This window comes from Lagopus muta, chromosome 1 (assembly GCF_023343835.1).
Source record: "Lagopus muta isolate bLagMut1 chromosome 1, bLagMut1 primary, whole genome shotgun sequence".
Taxonomy (NCBI): domain Eukaryota; kingdom Metazoa; phylum Chordata; class Aves; order Galliformes; family Phasianidae; genus Lagopus; species Lagopus muta.
In genome coordinates, this window is record NC_064433.1 from 70,647,640 (window position 1) to 70,663,694 (window position 16,055).

Genomic DNA, 16,055 nt, shown 5'->3' on the forward strand with positions numbered 1-16,055 from the left:
AGCCTATATAATTCCCATATGGCCAGTATGGAAGTCATATGGCACATGGAGAATGACAGTAGATTACGGAGAATTAAATAAGGTCACACCGCTGTTCATGTAGCCATAACAAATATCGCTTCCCTAATGGACACATGGAGTAGGGAGATAAAAACTTTGTGTCTAGGACACCATTGTGGAATGCATTCTTCAGTATTCCAATTGGTGAAGAATCGTAGGACCAGTTTGCATTTACATGGGGAGGCAGGCAGTGGACCTTTCAGGTCCTGCCACAGGGGTTCATGCATTCACCAACATTTGCCATAACCTGGTGGCGCATGATGTGGCAAATTGGGGAAAACCTAGTAATGTTAACTTTTACTATTACACTGATGATTTCATGTTGATATCCGACTCACTGGAGGCATTGGGACAGGCAGCGGATTCATTGACCACCTATCTGCAGGGAAAAGAATGGGCTATAAACCCTCAGAAGATGCAAGGTGTGGGCCTGTCTGTAAAATTCCTGGGGTAGTTTGGTCAGAAAAGACTGAAGTACTACCCAGTGCTGTCATAGAAAAGGTTCAGGCATTTCCAGTCCCTACAGCATCAAAGCAGCTGCTGGAGTTCTTAGGTATATTGAGATACTGGCGTTCCTTTATACCTCATTCAGTGCAGCTGCTAAGGCCATTATACAGACTCTCAAAAAGGGGCAACTGGGGGAGAACGGAACATGAGGCTTTCCAACAGGCGAAACTGGCTGTTAAACAAGCCCAAGTGTTAGGTGTATTTGATCCTACCCTCCCAGCTGCATTGGACACCCATGTCACTAAGGGCAGCTTTGGCTGGGGTCTGTGGCAATGCTGGAATTCCATTCGGATCCCAGTAGGATTTTGGTCTCAGATCTGGCACAGAGCAGAAGAAAGGTACAATATGATTGAGAAGCAGTTATTGGCTGCCTATCCTACGTTGCAGGCGGTAGAGCCAATAACTCAAACAACCAAGACTGTGGTGAAAACAACACTGCCAATGCAGGGCTAGGTAAAAATCTAACCCACCTTCCTAAGATGGGGGTGGACCAAGCCCAGACTGTGACACACTGGGTCACCTACCTCAGCCAGCAGAGCAGTCTATATTCATCACTGTTGAAGGAAGATCTTCAGAAGCTTCTTGGCCCGGTGATGTACCATAGTGACATGCCAGAAGAGAAGATGGTCACTCCACCAGAAAGGAATCCCACCCAGGAAGGGAAATATTCCTGAAGATCCTTGGTATATGGACGGGTCCAGCAAAGGTAATCTGAGCAACTGGAGAGCAGTGGCACTGACACCATATGATTTGAAGAAGGGGGTGGTCAAAGTAGCCAATGGGCAGAGGTGTGAGCTGTGTGGATGGTTATCACCATGGAACCCAGTGACAGTGAACCAAACATCTGCACAGATGGTTGGGCTGTGTCCTGGGGTCTCACTCTTTGGATCGCAGTGGGCCACCCAAGACAAGACCATTCACACATGACAAATCTGAGGCAAGGAGATGTGGCTAGACGTATGGAATGTGGTTAAACACAGAACTGTATGTGTCTACCATGTTTCTGGACATCAACCCCTGCAATCACCAGGAAATGATGAGGCCAACACACTGGCTTGAGTATGGTGGATTGAGAACCCTCTTTCAGAGAACACTGCCCCTGACTACACCAGAAGCTGTGACATGCTGGACAGAAGATGATGGTGGGCAGCAGCCAAAGCATGGGGTCTGCCCATAACAATGTCAGATATCCAGGCATGTCATGATTGTGATGCTTGCTTGAGGATGAGACACCTGTGCCAGAGACGACTGCCCACCTTGCCAGAGAACATAACCCTCTCCAAAGGTGGAAAGTTGATCATATAGGCCCTCTCCTGCAATCTGAGGGGGCCAGATACGCATTAACTTGCATCAACATGGCAAGCAGACCGATGCAGGCCTATCTGGTACCAAAAGCAAACCAGGCCTATGCCATCAAGGCTTTAACCAAACTAATGGCAGCTCAGTTTTAACCAAATTAATAGGACTCTGCAGGTCGACAAGAGCAACCAGGGTACAGGCTTCACGGGTGTGATGCTATAACTTTGGGTGGAAGAGAACAACATTGAATGGCATTTTCATCTGCCATACAATCCAATGGGAGCAGGCCTCACTGAATGTTATAACAGCATCCTTAAGGCTGCTCTGAAGATAGATTCTCGGTCCCTGCAGGGGTGGATGAAGAGATTGCATGAAACCCTGTGGGACCTGAACAACAGACCTAGGGATGGCAAACCCAGTGCCCTCAAGATGCTTCAAATGACTTGGTACTCCCTTCTTAGGATCCAAATTGCAGGCATGACAACCAGGTACCACCCCAGATTGGCAATGAAAATAACCTTCTGCTCCCTGTCCCTGAGAAAATATAGAACCCAGTATCCATAGAATAGAACGGCTGTGGTAGAACGCCAAGTAGGACCAAAGTGGTGTGGTCTACTTTCATCTTGGGGGAGATTATTGGAGGTGGGGGTTTTGGTAGTCCCTCCAGTATTTGGTACATAGCCTACTGATACTGTGGTCAACACCCTGTTCTTCATTGCTGTGGGGACGCTAATCATGCCCCTATGACAGATCAGGACCCTCTATTTGGCGCTTCATACAGTTATGCAGTCACAGATATCTGGCCAAAGAGTGTAGTATGAATGGCCAGGACATGCCCCAGTAAAAGCCAAAGTCTTGACCCAGGACAGGAATAAGGCCTGTATTGAGGGCAGACCTCCTTCTCTTGGTACCACTGAAAAATCTGTACTACCTCCCACGAGTCTTTGGAGTTTCCAGGATCACCAGAAGAAGCAAAATATCAGCAAAGCTCTGCAGTGTCACCGTGAGATCAAGAACCTATGTGGGACTGATGGAACATAAGATGAACCTGCACCAAACAACTTCATGCCTCCAGTAACATCATTGAGCACTGGCCCATGATAGAACATGAACTTCAACCATGAACTGATTATCAATCATCTGACATTGTGTCAACCTACATCGTGATGGGCAATTGCATAAGCATCATGGTGTGTTGGATCTCAGTATCAGGGAAGGCTCACCCTCCAACTGGCTTAATCAGTGGCTCATGCTGAGTGTATGGGAACTGCTGACTCATGGCCGGAACCACTGACTGAGCACCTGGAGAAAAGACCTGGTCAGCCCTGAGAGCACAGGTAGAGGCAATTCAAACTCTTAGATGTCATTTTAGGACTCCACATTTAAGTGGAGTTTTTTCTGCAAGCCTAGATCTTTGGAGATGGATAAGCATCTTGCCGCTCGGTTGTGTACTTGATGGACTGCTAAGGTTTGGTGACCTGCTGGAAATCAAGGTCACAGAATCACAGAATCACCCGGGTTGGAAGGGACCTCAAGGACCATGTAGTTCCAACCCCCCTGCGTAGCAGGGCCACCAAACATACACATTTAGATCAGGTTGCCCAGGACCCCTTCCAACCCGGCCTTGAACACGTCCAAGGACGGGGCATCCACAACCTCCCTTGGCAGCCTGTTCCAGGGCCTAACCACTCTCCTAGTAAAGAACTTCCCCCTAACATCCAACCTAAATCTTCCCTCCTTTAACTTGGATCCATTTCCCCTAGTCCTGCTGTTGTCAGCCCTTTTGAAGAGTTTACTCCCCTCCTGGGTGTAGGTTCCCTTCAGGTATTGATAGGCTGCAATGAGGTCACCCCGCAGCCTTCTCTTCTCCAGGCTGAACAAGCCCAACTCCCTCAGCCTGTCCTCATAGGGGAGGTGCTCCAGCCCCCTGATCATCTTAGTCGCCCTCCTCTGGACCCTTTCCAAAATCTCTATGTCTTTCTTGTACTGAGGGCTCCACACCTGGACACAGTACTCCAGGTGGGGCCTCACAAGAGCCGAGTAGAGAGGGACAATCACCTCCCTGTCCCTGCTGACCACCCCTCTCCTGATGGAGCCCAGGATCCCATTTGCCTTTCGAGCTGCCAGAGCGCACTGCTGGCTCATGTTCAGTCTCTCGTCCATCAGGACCCCCAGGTCCTTCTCTGCCGAGCTGCTCTCAAGGACCACTCCTCCCAGCCTGTACAGGTGCCTGGGGTTCTTCCGGCCCAAATGCAAAACCCTGCACTTTGCCGTGTTGAACCTCATCAGGTTCACCCGAGCCCAGCCCTCCAGCCTGTCGAGGTCCCTCTGAATGGCATCCCTTCCTTCCACCGTATCAACCGCACCACTCAGCTTGGTGTCGTCAGCAAACTTGCTGAGGGTGCACTCAATTCCCCCATCGATGTCATTAATAAAGATGTTAAAGAGCACCGGTCCCAAGACAGACCCTTGGGGGACACCACTTGTTACCGGCCTCCACCTGGACATAGAGCCATTGACCACCACCCTCTGTCTGCGGCCTTTCAACCAATTGCTTATCCATCGGGTCGTCCACCCATCAAATCCACTTCCCTCCAATTTGGAGATGAGGATGTGGTGGGGGACCATGTCAAAGGCCTTGCTCAGGTCCAGGTAAATGACATCGGTCGCCTTCCCTTTGTCCACCAATGCCGTCACTCCATCATAGAAGGCCACAAGATTAGTTAGGCATGACCTTCCTTTGGTGAAGCCGTGCTGGCTGTCTCGGATCACATGCTCATTCTTTATGTGACCGAGCATGTTGTCCAGGAGGATCTGTTCCATGATCTTCCCAGGCACGGAGGTGAGACTCACCGGCCTGTAGTTCCCCGGGTCCTCCCTGCTCCCCTTCTTGTATATGGGAGTGACGTGACCCTTCCTCCAGTCGTCCGGGACCTCACCTGACAGCCACGACTTCTCAAATATGATGGAGAGCGGCTCGGCAACCACCTCAGCCAGCTCCTTCAGGACCCTGGGATGCACGCCATCCGGCCCCATAGACTTGTATTCATTCAGTCTAAGGAGGCACTCTCGGACTTGCTCTGCCCTTACAGTGGGGAGGGATTTACCTCCTTGGTCCCCACATAGAGGTTTGGGGATGCAGGGCTCAGGGACGTGAAAAAGACTAGAATCCTGGCCACCAGTGAAGACCGAGGTGAAGAACTCATTCAGCACCTCGGCTTTCTCTTCATCTGTTGAAGCCAATTCTCCTTTTAAATTTACCAAAGGAGGTACGCCTGTTTTGGCCTGTCTCTTCTGGCCAATGTACCTGTAGAAGGTTTTCTTATTGTTTTTCACGTCCCTTGCCAAGTTCAGTTCTGCCTGCGCCTTGGCTTCCCTGATCCCACGTCTGCAAGTCAAGTCTGCAAGTCGGCAAGGTCATCCTAATGCTAGCAGCTGTTTTCCTGGCAAATAGGATGAACAGATTCTGATATGCCTGCTTGCTTTCGTGCAAATCACAAGAGTTTTGTTTAGTAGAAATCATAGGTGTTCCTCATTGTCCTGCTGAGAGTTCTGTTTAAATTTATTAACTGAGCCTGCTGTGCACTTAAAGGAACACCTGTCTCCTCAGGACAACGTGAAGCCTTGCCTGTTTGCCTCTTGAAGTCTTTTTGAAACACAAGTAGTAGATAGAATATCAGAACGACTGTTTTGTGCCCTCTGCGTGCTGGTTTTCAGTCTGTGTCAGTGTTGGAAAGAACTCTTCTGCCTGATCTGACTGCCAAGGCCAGATGTTTTCAGTGAAGGAAATCAAGAGCAGGTCTTTAGGTGTTGTCTTCCTGCTCTTGTAGGGCTGTTGCTGAGAGTCTTATGGGAAAAGCGATGTGCTCAGTGACTTTCTTCCCGTTTTCCTGCCACTTCTTCTCCTTTTTCAGGTGCCTCCTGAGAGAGCGTGATGTGATGAGACCAAATTCACCAATGACAGAGCGACTCATAAGGAGGGCAGCGGCTGTTCATTCAGTGGCATAAATCTGTCCTCACTGCTAGCAATAAGCTCATCAATCAAAGTCTGGGTGCTTTGGGTGGAGGGATGCAGTGCTGTAAAGCATGCTGGAGAACCCCTAGGAGCGAGAGACCTGATGACAGCTTACTTGGAAGATACAACCTGAAATGCAACAGCTTTAAATCCTGGATGATTCCACTAGGAAATTAGAAGCTTACCTGCTTGTAATGCGCAGCTACCTGAATCTTCCTGGGACACCGTTTTCTAGTAGAGTTTCTGTGCAGTTCCCTCTGAGCGTGCTCATATTCAGTACAGTAGCAGTGCCAGGCTTTCAGTCCTTCATTGGCCCAGTTTGTTACTTTGTGAAAATATGTTAAATAATCAGTAAACTTTCCAGACAATTCAAACGTTTATGTTACAGATTTAGACACACTTCTTTTGAGACAGATACATACATGTAAGCACGCTTAATAAGAAATTTAATTAGTGGTAAGAAAATTATGACTATCAGCAGGTGGGGGAAGAGGGCTTAGTGCTAAATTATTATGGTACATAGTTGCAGACTTCTTGGAGACAGCGTGGCTCATGTGTTAGCTGGTCGGTAAAAGGAAAAAACAAAGAGCAGGTAAAAAGAGTTCTCTTCAGCAGGCACTGAGAACAGGAACGCTACAGAACACTCAATGGCCCCCTCTCTCTATATTCTGGAAAAATAAGTAATAATAAATTTTAAAAAAAAATCCCCAGCCATCCCAACGTTTGCACTCTTTATGGCATGTTTGGTTCAGTGACTTTTTGGCAGTAAAAGTTCTGTTTCAGCAAAAAAGGGCAGTGCAAAGGTAATGCACAAGCTAGAAAGTTTCTTGTTCACTCTTGACTGCTTTAAAGAACCTGATCTTAAAGAGCAGCTTTAGTAATAATAATGCTAACCAACAAGATAACCTTTGCTGTAATGGCCAGTGAGAAAGTGAGCAAGTATGTAGAACCACTGACAGCCCCCTGTCATGTTACTTGCTCAAGTAACAATAAATTTCTCCTTTCTGGATAGAGTTGCTTTTGGGGTTGTGATGGAATATGTCCTTTCTAGTAGGTGATCTTGGATATTGCCAACTGCCCATTGCTGTCACAAGCTGCCAGGTCAGAAAGGTCACTGCGTGTGCACAGTGCTCGGGATATTTCTTCTCCCAAGTGCATGCTCTGATGAGGAGCAGCAGGCGGTGGTGCCTGGCAGCTAGCAGATGAGGGCCATGTTGGGAGGAATGGGTTAAAAATGGAAGCTTGGTGAGAAGGATAGGATATCCTTGGAATGTTGGACAAGCAGAACATTCGTGTACGGACAATATAGGTGATTCTTATATGTGAAGTACCCTGTGGGATGTGCTGGACCTTTCCGTCTTGATGTGGAAAAGATCACAGCCTACTGAAGAGCAGGGCACAGTGGCAGACATCACTTGTGCAAACCCTTGATAAACAGGCATGAGCAGCAGACTGGTGACTCCCTGGAATGAGTGGATTTCAGTTGTTGCCTGTGTCTATGCTTGTGTGCCTCTGCCTGGGTGTTGCTTAGGGAATGCTCTGGTTAGAGAGGAATGGAAAAGAAACGTGTTCTTTTGTTTTCACTGTGGGTCTGTGATTGTTCCTGCTCCCTATCTGTGTTGACCCACCTGGGCAGGCAAGCAGTGCCCAATACATCAGATGACAGTGGTGGTGGCAAAGGCTGCCCAAGTTGTACAAGCTAAGCAGCATAGCTATCTAGTGCAATTGCAAAAATAAAAGCGAGGAATCTTTGGAGAATGGAAGAGAGAAAGTCACCACCACAGTTTCCAGCGTAGCTCATAGTTTTGCACTGATGCCAGGAGCTTGTCCAAATACCATGGGAATGGGAGAAAGCCAGGAAAGTTGGCAGCAAGCAAGGCACAGTGGGTTTTGTCCTAAGGGGTTTCTTACTCTTAGGGTATTCCTCCACCAGAGTGCTTTCTTTTCTTGGGGAATACCTCTCCACAGTACTTACGTGAGTGGGGACCTTTTATACCCTGCTTCTCAGTTCATTTTTTTCCTTCTTCTTTTCTCTCTGTTAGGGTCATGCTCCTGGCCCTCCAGATAAGCCAGCAGGGAGTGGTGCCTTTGATACCATGGACAAGCATTGCTGCTTTCTGCAGTGGTCGGCTCATTCAAGCCACACCCCTAAAAAAGGCTCCTTGCCCCCCTTCTGCTTATCTCTACAATCATGACCACAAGTAATGTGGCACAGTAACACCTACCACTCGCCCCCCTAGAAAATTCCCAGTACTCAGATAGAGTCTTATCACCAAAACAGGCCTCACAAAGGGAGCGTTGAGCCAGGGAGAATAAAGAGAGGGGTTCAGAAATCCTCTTTCACAGACTGCAACCCACGTGTTGTTTTTTCCTTACTTTGCCATTCCAATTCCCTGCCCATCCTGCTGTATAGGCAGTGAGCAACCAACTAGCTGGGCGCTTACCTTCCCAGCTGGGTCAGCAGACTGCACCCCAGCAACATGTGCTGCTGAAATGGGTGCAAAATATCCTCCGCACAATTTGTCTCTGCTGAGAAAATCTCAGTAACAAAAGTTTAAATCCTACAAAATCCATGAAAAAAAACACAAGAAAATAATTTCAAACATTTATTTGAAACACAAGTGTTACAGACTAGAGGTGGTCTGGAAAATAATATCTTGCTTTGCTGTTATTACAAGACAAACCATTTTTCCCCGTTTGCTTTTCTTTTCTCAAGGCCCGAATGTCACTGAACTCTCTTCTCAGCTTGCCCGTTGGGCACACCGTGGCAAAGATTGGGGTCACTTCTTTTGGCCGTTCTACAGATTGGAAAACACAGCATCTTTTTCATCCTTTGCAGGAGGAAAGCAACCGCTCTTGCTTCATCAGGTGGTTCTTCACAGACAAGTTGTTTCCTATCTCCGTAGGCAGACATAATAACAGCTTGGAAGAGGTTGATCAAAACACAGGTCATCACCAGCAGGAAGGAGGTGAGGAAAAAACCACCCAGCAGCCTGCTGGATGAAAATGCAGTATCTCTGAAAGCAGACACGCAGTAAGAGAATACGGTCTGAGCTGAGTGAATCATATTATTGTAATTCCATTCATGCTGGCCAAACACAAGATAGCCAAAAGCCATAAAGATAGAGAAGTACACCACCACCACAGAGGCCATTGAGGAGATCCCAGGAAGGGCTGCCAAGACTGATCTTTGAGCCAGACGCACCTCATAAAACAACTGAGAATACTTTAGTGTCTTCAAAACTGCAAGAAATGCCAAAAAGCCCAAAGTATTCCTTAGATTCTGATCTAGATGAGAAACTGCGTGAAAAGGAATGAAATCGTTTGGATAAAGTAAGAAAAAATGAACAATATCAGCTCCCATCTTGAACTTTAAAACCTGGAAAGGAACAATCAGGAAGAATGCCCATTTTAAGATGAAGCTGATTGTCCTGGAAATAGTTTTTTTTCCTTGGACCATGCTGTAGAGGCCGTCTGCAACGTACATGAGCAGAAAGGCAACAGCAGCTAGGAAAAACAATTGTCGACCTTTTGTTTGCTGATGGAAAATGGGGACAGCAAATGAGTGTACTGACAAAGTTGGTTTTATGATCCCAAAATCAGACAGTTCAAATATGACTGAGATGCTGCAAAAGAGATCTCCATCAGAGGTGAACGTAGTCAGTTTGACGATCACAGCCCAGGTCTTTTCATCAAGCCAGTTGCTCTCCTGCAGCAAATGCAGCCTTGTTGTTGAATTATGTCTTCCTTCTTCAGGGAAAAAGTAAAACGTGTATCCTCCTGGTCCATATGTGTGCAGATCTCCGTATGAGAAGTAAGTCCAGGGAGCCCAGTTTGGTTGGTAAGTAAACCCAGGGTAACTGCTGGTTTCCTTGGAAAAAGAACGGTTGGCGACTTTTGTCCACGTGCCAGCATAGTCACCTTTCTCTTCGAGGTCCCTGCCGTATTTGTGAAGGCAGTGGCTCTTACTGATTACAAATTTATTTACAAAGCTGTGAGGGTGGAAACACGTTTTCTCAGTACCTTTAGCCCGCACTTGCCTCATCCTAGGCAAACCGATGATTTTGGATGAGCTGTCGGTAAGAAAAGTTGGCTGAATGCCGTTGTGGATCAAAGGCAAGAAGGTGTCGTTCACCCACGTGTAAATATCTGCCAGCTTAACCACAGCAGGGAGTCTGGGAGAGAACTGGTTCCGAATAAATTGGTTGTAGTGGAAACTGTTAGTGTTCACAGTAGAATAAGCTAAACATAAGACAACTGCTAAAACCACAAGGTGACCGATAACATCTTTTATGAAAATGAATGCCTTGGCCTTAATTTTTGCCGTTTCCAGCATCTTTGCAATTTCCCCATCTTTTAAAGGCTTGTACTGCTCGGTGTCTCTGATCTGGGCAAGCTTGAAGTGCTTCTCCCGCATCTCTTCTTCATTCATTGCTTCCTTTTCTGCTTTGATCTCAGAAGAGAGATCCTGAGTAAACCATGGAATGTTTTCACAGTATTTTGGACGAACTGTTTTCAAAGCTGAGTAACAACTGATTTTTATGATTGAAACAAAGAACACATTTTGAATAAAGGAAGTTGCCGACGCTAAAAGCCACTCCAGCGAAGTCTGGTAGCCATAAGACAAACCATACAGTACAATGAAAAATGACGATACCCCACTTACAGTTATCACTAACACCCACGAGAGATAGACACACCACCAACAACAAACTCTGGGTGGTCTCTTGCAAAAAGGCACAGAGCTAACGCTGAGTAGCTTGCTTTCTTCCTGCAAGTTACCTGCTTCCTTTGCACAGTTATTGCTGAAATTGGAATTTGACGGTAGTCTTCTCCGCCTGGCCTTAACCTTTGGACGGGAATTCTTTCCTGTTTGCTCCTTGTCTCCGGCGGTACTTGCACCTCCTTCAGAAACTGGGCAGTTACTGCTGTCCTGGGGAGCTCCCTGGCTTCTTGTCTTTCCCTCAGTTCTTCTCTTCAAGTTATGTGTCGGGCCCTGAGAATCGCTGTGAGCAGGAACGTTCTCCGGGGAACTAATGCTACCAGATTGTGCTGACGTTTCTGAACGTTTCCTTTTTTGCGAATGTACTCTCCACGATTTAAGATTCCCAGGAAGCAGAGTTAGACTTCTCCCTGGGTTCTTCTGGGAATACTTAAATAAGGCCATTATAATCATTTCCACAGGTACTGCAATCAAAGTATATTCAATGCCTATGGCAATTGATCTCAAGTACCTCAGGTGTCTTGGAGATTCTTCATCCCTGTCAGCATTAAAGAACATAATGTTAACGAACAGCTTTAATAATAATGTTGTTAGACAGGAAGATAACCTTTGGAGCCTGCTATAAGTGCCAGTGAGAACCTGAGCAAAAACAGAGAGCCATAGATGGCCCTCTTTCAGACCACTGGCCAGATCAATCAAAAAATAATCCTTTCTGGATAGAGGTGCTTTTGGGTTGGTGACGGAAAATGTCCATTCTAGTAAGCCATCTCCCTTGTCAAGGGCAAGCCATTTCCTGCACATAAAGAACCAGGTCTTCCGAGCGGACACGTGTTCAACTTTGGCTCTGCTTAAGAACCAGCCTGGCGATGGGCCTCTGTTGTTGTGCCAGACCCTGAAGGCGCGGATGTCTCCCAGGTCTTCCTTCGTAGTCAAGAGAAAACAGTCAGTGCTTCCTCGACGGAAAGCAGGAAACTGTGGAAGCCACAAGCAGTGGACATCACTTGTGCCGTTCTGGCCGATGAGCTGAAGAAAAACATCTGCGCTGGTTCCAGCTCCCCAGCGACTGCCGGTGTACAAAGTGACCAAAAAGCTGACTTTATCAAAGGGGTCGTTGTCGGGCAGAACTATAATTTTGTCTTTGCTGACCATCTCAGCCCTGTCTTTCCGCACGGCCCAGAGAGACAAAAGAAAGTAGGCTGCAAAAATGAAGAGCACTGTTAGAAGGGTCACAGGGTTCTTAGGGATGTCCGCTATTAGGTTTCCTTTGAGATCTACTCTGTTGGGGGTCACAATGACTTTGGCTGCCAGGAACTTGATGTCAAATGTGGATGTATTTGAGGCAGTGAGGACTGACCGGCTCCTGTGACTCTGCTTCATGCTGCAGACACAGTGTACCCGTTGCCAGTTGGTCAGGGAACCAAGTCTGCACGTGTCCACCAGGCATCCATCCATCGTGCTCTCAACCGAAATATTCAGGGCTGCCTTAAGCAGGCTTTCCCTCAACTGAGCCTTGGGTATCGGGAGTGTTGGTGCGGCTTCAGTGTAGTTTAGGACAGAAGCTGCAAGATAAGCCAAATAACCCACATTAAAACAGTCTCCGGTCTGGACATAAGCTGTCATGGGCGCACTTAAACCACTCACTGAGGCAAACAGTTCATGAAACACAACAGCTAGCGGTCGACTTCTCACTGGGTTCTGTGCTCTGACATGCAGACTCAGTTGGGTAAACGCCCCCAGAGAGTCACACATTTGAACGTACAGTGTCAGAGCATACCTCCGAGAGGGGACACCAACTGGGAGGGGAGATGGAGGCATTCTAGGCTGATAGCCAAAGTACACAATTGTGCCAAATGTGTTGTCCTCCACCGAGTTAATTTTGGCAGTTTTGGATTCGTCGGAAGCTACTATGACTTTGTAAGTCAGGGGTAAGTTGCTGTCTGAAAATCCACTGCACTGGACAACAGATTTTGTCAGGAAAGCTGTACCGCGGTGTGGGCTGACGCTACACTTGCCAGCCCTGGGTGGAGAGTTTACTTTAAATGCATATCTGTAGAGGGATGACCTACCGCCCCAGGTAGTCACTTGTAGTAGCAGTATGTATGATTGATCTGCAGTACTGGTAAAAGTCAGAGCATGTATAGAAAGGTATGCACCAGACTTACCTGTTGAGGTCCTGGAAGACCAATCAAAGCTAATTTCTGTAGAATTTTCCATCCAAAGCGACCAGTGGTAGACTATCTGGCTGCTTGTTTGACAGTTGAGGCATCTGCCTGACAACGTAAACCTCTCTGTCGGAATTACAGCGCTGCCACAGTTTTCAAGGCACGCCACATCCAGGAGAGGTGAGAAGCCAGACTGCACGTTTACGCTTTGGTCGGCATAACTCTGTCTTCTATCCTTTTGAATGACTAAACGGAAGTGGTAGACAGTGTTTCCCGGGAGCGATTCCGGTGCTAGCACTTGAACAGCCCCTGAAGATGTCAGCCACCTCAAATCCCTCTGGGCTGGATGACATTTATTTCCCGCACTGATTCTCATGCTTTCATAGTCCAATAGCTTCTTAGTGCAGTACCAAGTAAACGTGAGTCCCTTTAGTCGTTCCGGTGAATCGGGGTCGTAGGACACGGAGCCATCGAGAGTCCAATTATCAAAAAAGCCCACTGTCCGGAAGTTGCCTCCTGCAATACTTGCCACAAGATCACTTCTCTCTATCTTGATGAAAACCCTGTCTGTGTTATTGAAGGATCTTTTGGTCCCAAGCATGTATACTGAAGCAGTAAAATAGACCTGATACATTCCATAATCCAAGGTCCAGCTGGGAACCGTTAGCTGTACTGTGTTGACACCGTGCATCGCTGATGTATTTAAAGGTTGGTCCCAGTCTGGATTAGTTTTCATGTCCTTAACAGCATAGAATATCCACTGAGGCTTTATGGACACGTGGAGGTTGCAGTCCACTAGCACTCTGGCATACAGCTCAAACGTTTTCCCCTTTTTCTGACGTATGACAGAGGTGTGAAGAGAAGGTTTTTGAATTGTAACCGAGTTGAATTTGCAGGCTGCTTCCTGGTGAAGCACTGCCAGCTCTGTTGCTTTTGAAGTGTCATCCCTGACGCTTGGGAGAGCCGGTGTCAGTCCATTTCGGGTGATGCTCACTTTTGCCACGAACCCTTGGTGTTTCTCAGGATCCCCGGGGAAAGCAGAGCAATGGAACAAGCAGGTGGCACTTCTCGTGCCATCACGGTATGCGTGTGAGCTCTTCTGGGCGGCCCACCTTGCTGACATCTTGACACTCAAGTTGCGATAAAGGCACTCGGGTGCAGCGCATGAGGCAGATGAGCTCTGCACTGTAATGAGACTGGAGGCCACCGGCCAGAGAGCGCTTCCCAGGGAGAGGCCTGACTGGAGCGTGAACTGCCCTGACCAGAGGGAGGTGTTCTTCACCCAACCCCAATTCAGGTACCAGCGGCAGTGCGGCGGGGAGGCAGGCTGCCTCTCTGTGCTCTCTGCCTCCGCTGTCGCTCCTGGGGCTGGCCGGTACCTGTGGAATGTGTTGTTTCTGCATTGAGCATTGAAAAGGGCAATTGATCGAAAGAATTAAGCTGTAACATATCCTTAGAAATAACTGATGTGGAAAGTAAGAATACCGTATACATCTTAGGAACATATATTAGGAACATAGCTACCGAATTACCTAACAAACACTTTCTCACAAAGCTGCAATAGGTTTGGAATGTTCTAACCAGTATGGGTATAGTATTCTGAACTAGGAGACATACTGTGAGGTTGTTCATTAGAGCGGCAGAAGCCAAATACATCTAACAGACTTTCAAGGAGGCAGGGCCTTTACACAGAGCAGAACTGTCCCACTCTGTGGGAATGTTAGGATGCCATACACTGGCTCCAAGATACTCCCCTCTATCCTCCTCCCGAGCTTGTCTCTACGCAGGGACAGATGGATGACCAGAACAGTGACCCAGTGTGAAAGGACACAAACGTTAGGGGGGTAATTAAACGATTGAGGCTGTGCCTATATGTCTATGTTTATGTTGTACAACTGACGTCCGAAAAGTTACCACCAAATGTTTGTTAAGAAAGCAATTGCTAGAAGTCAATTAAGCAATTAAGACATTTGTGTTTGGGCGGCAAAGATTTGTGTCTACTTGGCGTTTGTATGATTAGTATTGAAGCATCAGGAAAGAGTGTGAACCTGCATTACTCAGCCAATGAGGAACCAGGGATGAAAGAGATCAGCGGCAGGCAATAGGGGATCAAAGATGTAACAGTGTTTTGTCATAGAATCATAGAATCACCAAGGTTGGAAAAGACCTAAAAGATCATCCAGTCCAACCGTTCACCTATTCCCAATAGCTCCCACTAAACCATGTCCCTCAACACAACATCCAGCCTTTCCTTGAACACCCCCAGGCTCGTTGACTCCACCACTTCCCTGGGCAGTCCATTCCACTGCCTGACCACCCTTTCTGAAAAGTAATACCTCCTCATGTCCAGCCTGAATCTCCCCTGCCATAGCTTGAAGCCGTGCCCTCTGCTCCTATCACTAATGACACGAGAGAAGAGGCCGACCCCCAGCTCACTACAACCTCCCTTCAGGAAGTTACAGAGAGCAATGAGGTCTCCCCTGAGCCTCCTCTTCTCCAGGCTGAACATCCCCAGCTCCTTCAGCCTCTCCTCATAAGCCCTGTGCTCCTGACCCCTCACCAGCTTTGTTGCCCCCCTTTGAACACACTCCAGGGCCTCAATGTCTTTCTTGCAGTGAGGGGCCCAAAACTGGACACAGTACTCGAGGTGCGGCCTCACTAGTGCTGAGTACAGGGGAACAATCACCTCTCTGCTCCGGCTTGCAACACTGTATTGCCAAAACAATCTGCTTTCTCAGAGAAACCGTACTAGAAAATTATTTGGAAACTTCCAACATACCGCAGTCGCAAGGTGCCATTCCCCAGGCAGGACAGCCAGCCCTCGCCGCTGCGCCCTGCGGAGCCGCGTCCGGGAGCTCCGAGGCAGCTGACCGCCAGGGGCGGCGGCTGCACGCGCGGAGAGCAGGCTCGCAGGGCCAGCAGGGAAAAGGCGAGCAGCTGGAGCAGAAAAAGAAGCGTCGGCATGGCGGCACGACGGGCGAGAGAAAGCGTCGGCATGGCGGCGTGGCCAGCCGGTGGCTGCTTGTTGCGTAGTGCCAACTGTCAGCGAGCGACCTCGGCATTCTGAACGTTCTACGTGCAGACCGGTACCTGCCGCCCTTCTCCATGGCGCGGCTTGCCAAAAAACCACGTCGGCTTCGAAACGGCCCCTGGGACGGGCTGTCGAAAGGGGCCACGGACCGCACGGAGAGCGGCAGGAGGCAGCACCGCGTGGCGCTCAGCGCGGAGGCTGGATCGGCAGGGCCGCCGCGCCGAGAGGAGGACCGGCCCCGCCCCGCCCCGCCCCACA

At 48.3% G+C, this 16,055-nt stretch overlaps 2 protein-coding genes across 8 annotated transcripts in view; one reads left to right on the forward strand and one right to left on the reverse strand.

Annotated features, from left to right (window-relative positions):
* The window catches only part of LOC125696593 (tetratricopeptide repeat protein 38-like), a 77,072-nt gene extending 70,213 nt beyond the window's left edge, over positions 1-6,859 (forward strand). Inside the window, exon 15 of one of the 2 annotated variants that reach the window (XM_048952446.1) lies at positions 5,781-6,859. In XM_048952446.1, the coding sequence (XP_048808403.1) occupies positions 5,781-5,874 (94 nt within the window). In that variant the 3' untranslated portion in view covers positions 5,875-6,859. The remainder of the gene's footprint in view (positions 1-5,780) is intronic. The other variant, XM_048952533.1, reaches the window with a different exon arrangement.
* LOC125696550 (polycystic kidney disease and receptor for egg jelly-related protein-like) overlaps positions 1-15,763 on the reverse strand; it is a 68,622-nt gene extending 52,859 nt beyond the window's left edge. For 3 of the 6 annotated variants that reach the window (XM_048952332.1, XM_048952347.1, XM_048952337.1), the window contains exons 1-2: positions 15,546-15,763; positions 12,889-14,145 (exon numbers count right to left, since the gene is read on the reverse strand). In XM_048952332.1, the coding sequence (XP_048808289.1) occupies positions 12,889-14,145; positions 15,546-15,763 (1,475 nt within the window). Of the gene's footprint in view, positions 1-7,744; positions 12,164-12,766; positions 14,146-15,545 lie in introns of those variants that run through there. The other 3 variants (XR_007378409.1, XM_048952358.1, XM_048952368.1) reach the window with 2 other exon arrangements.
* Positions 15,764-16,055: the final 292 nt, after the last annotated feature.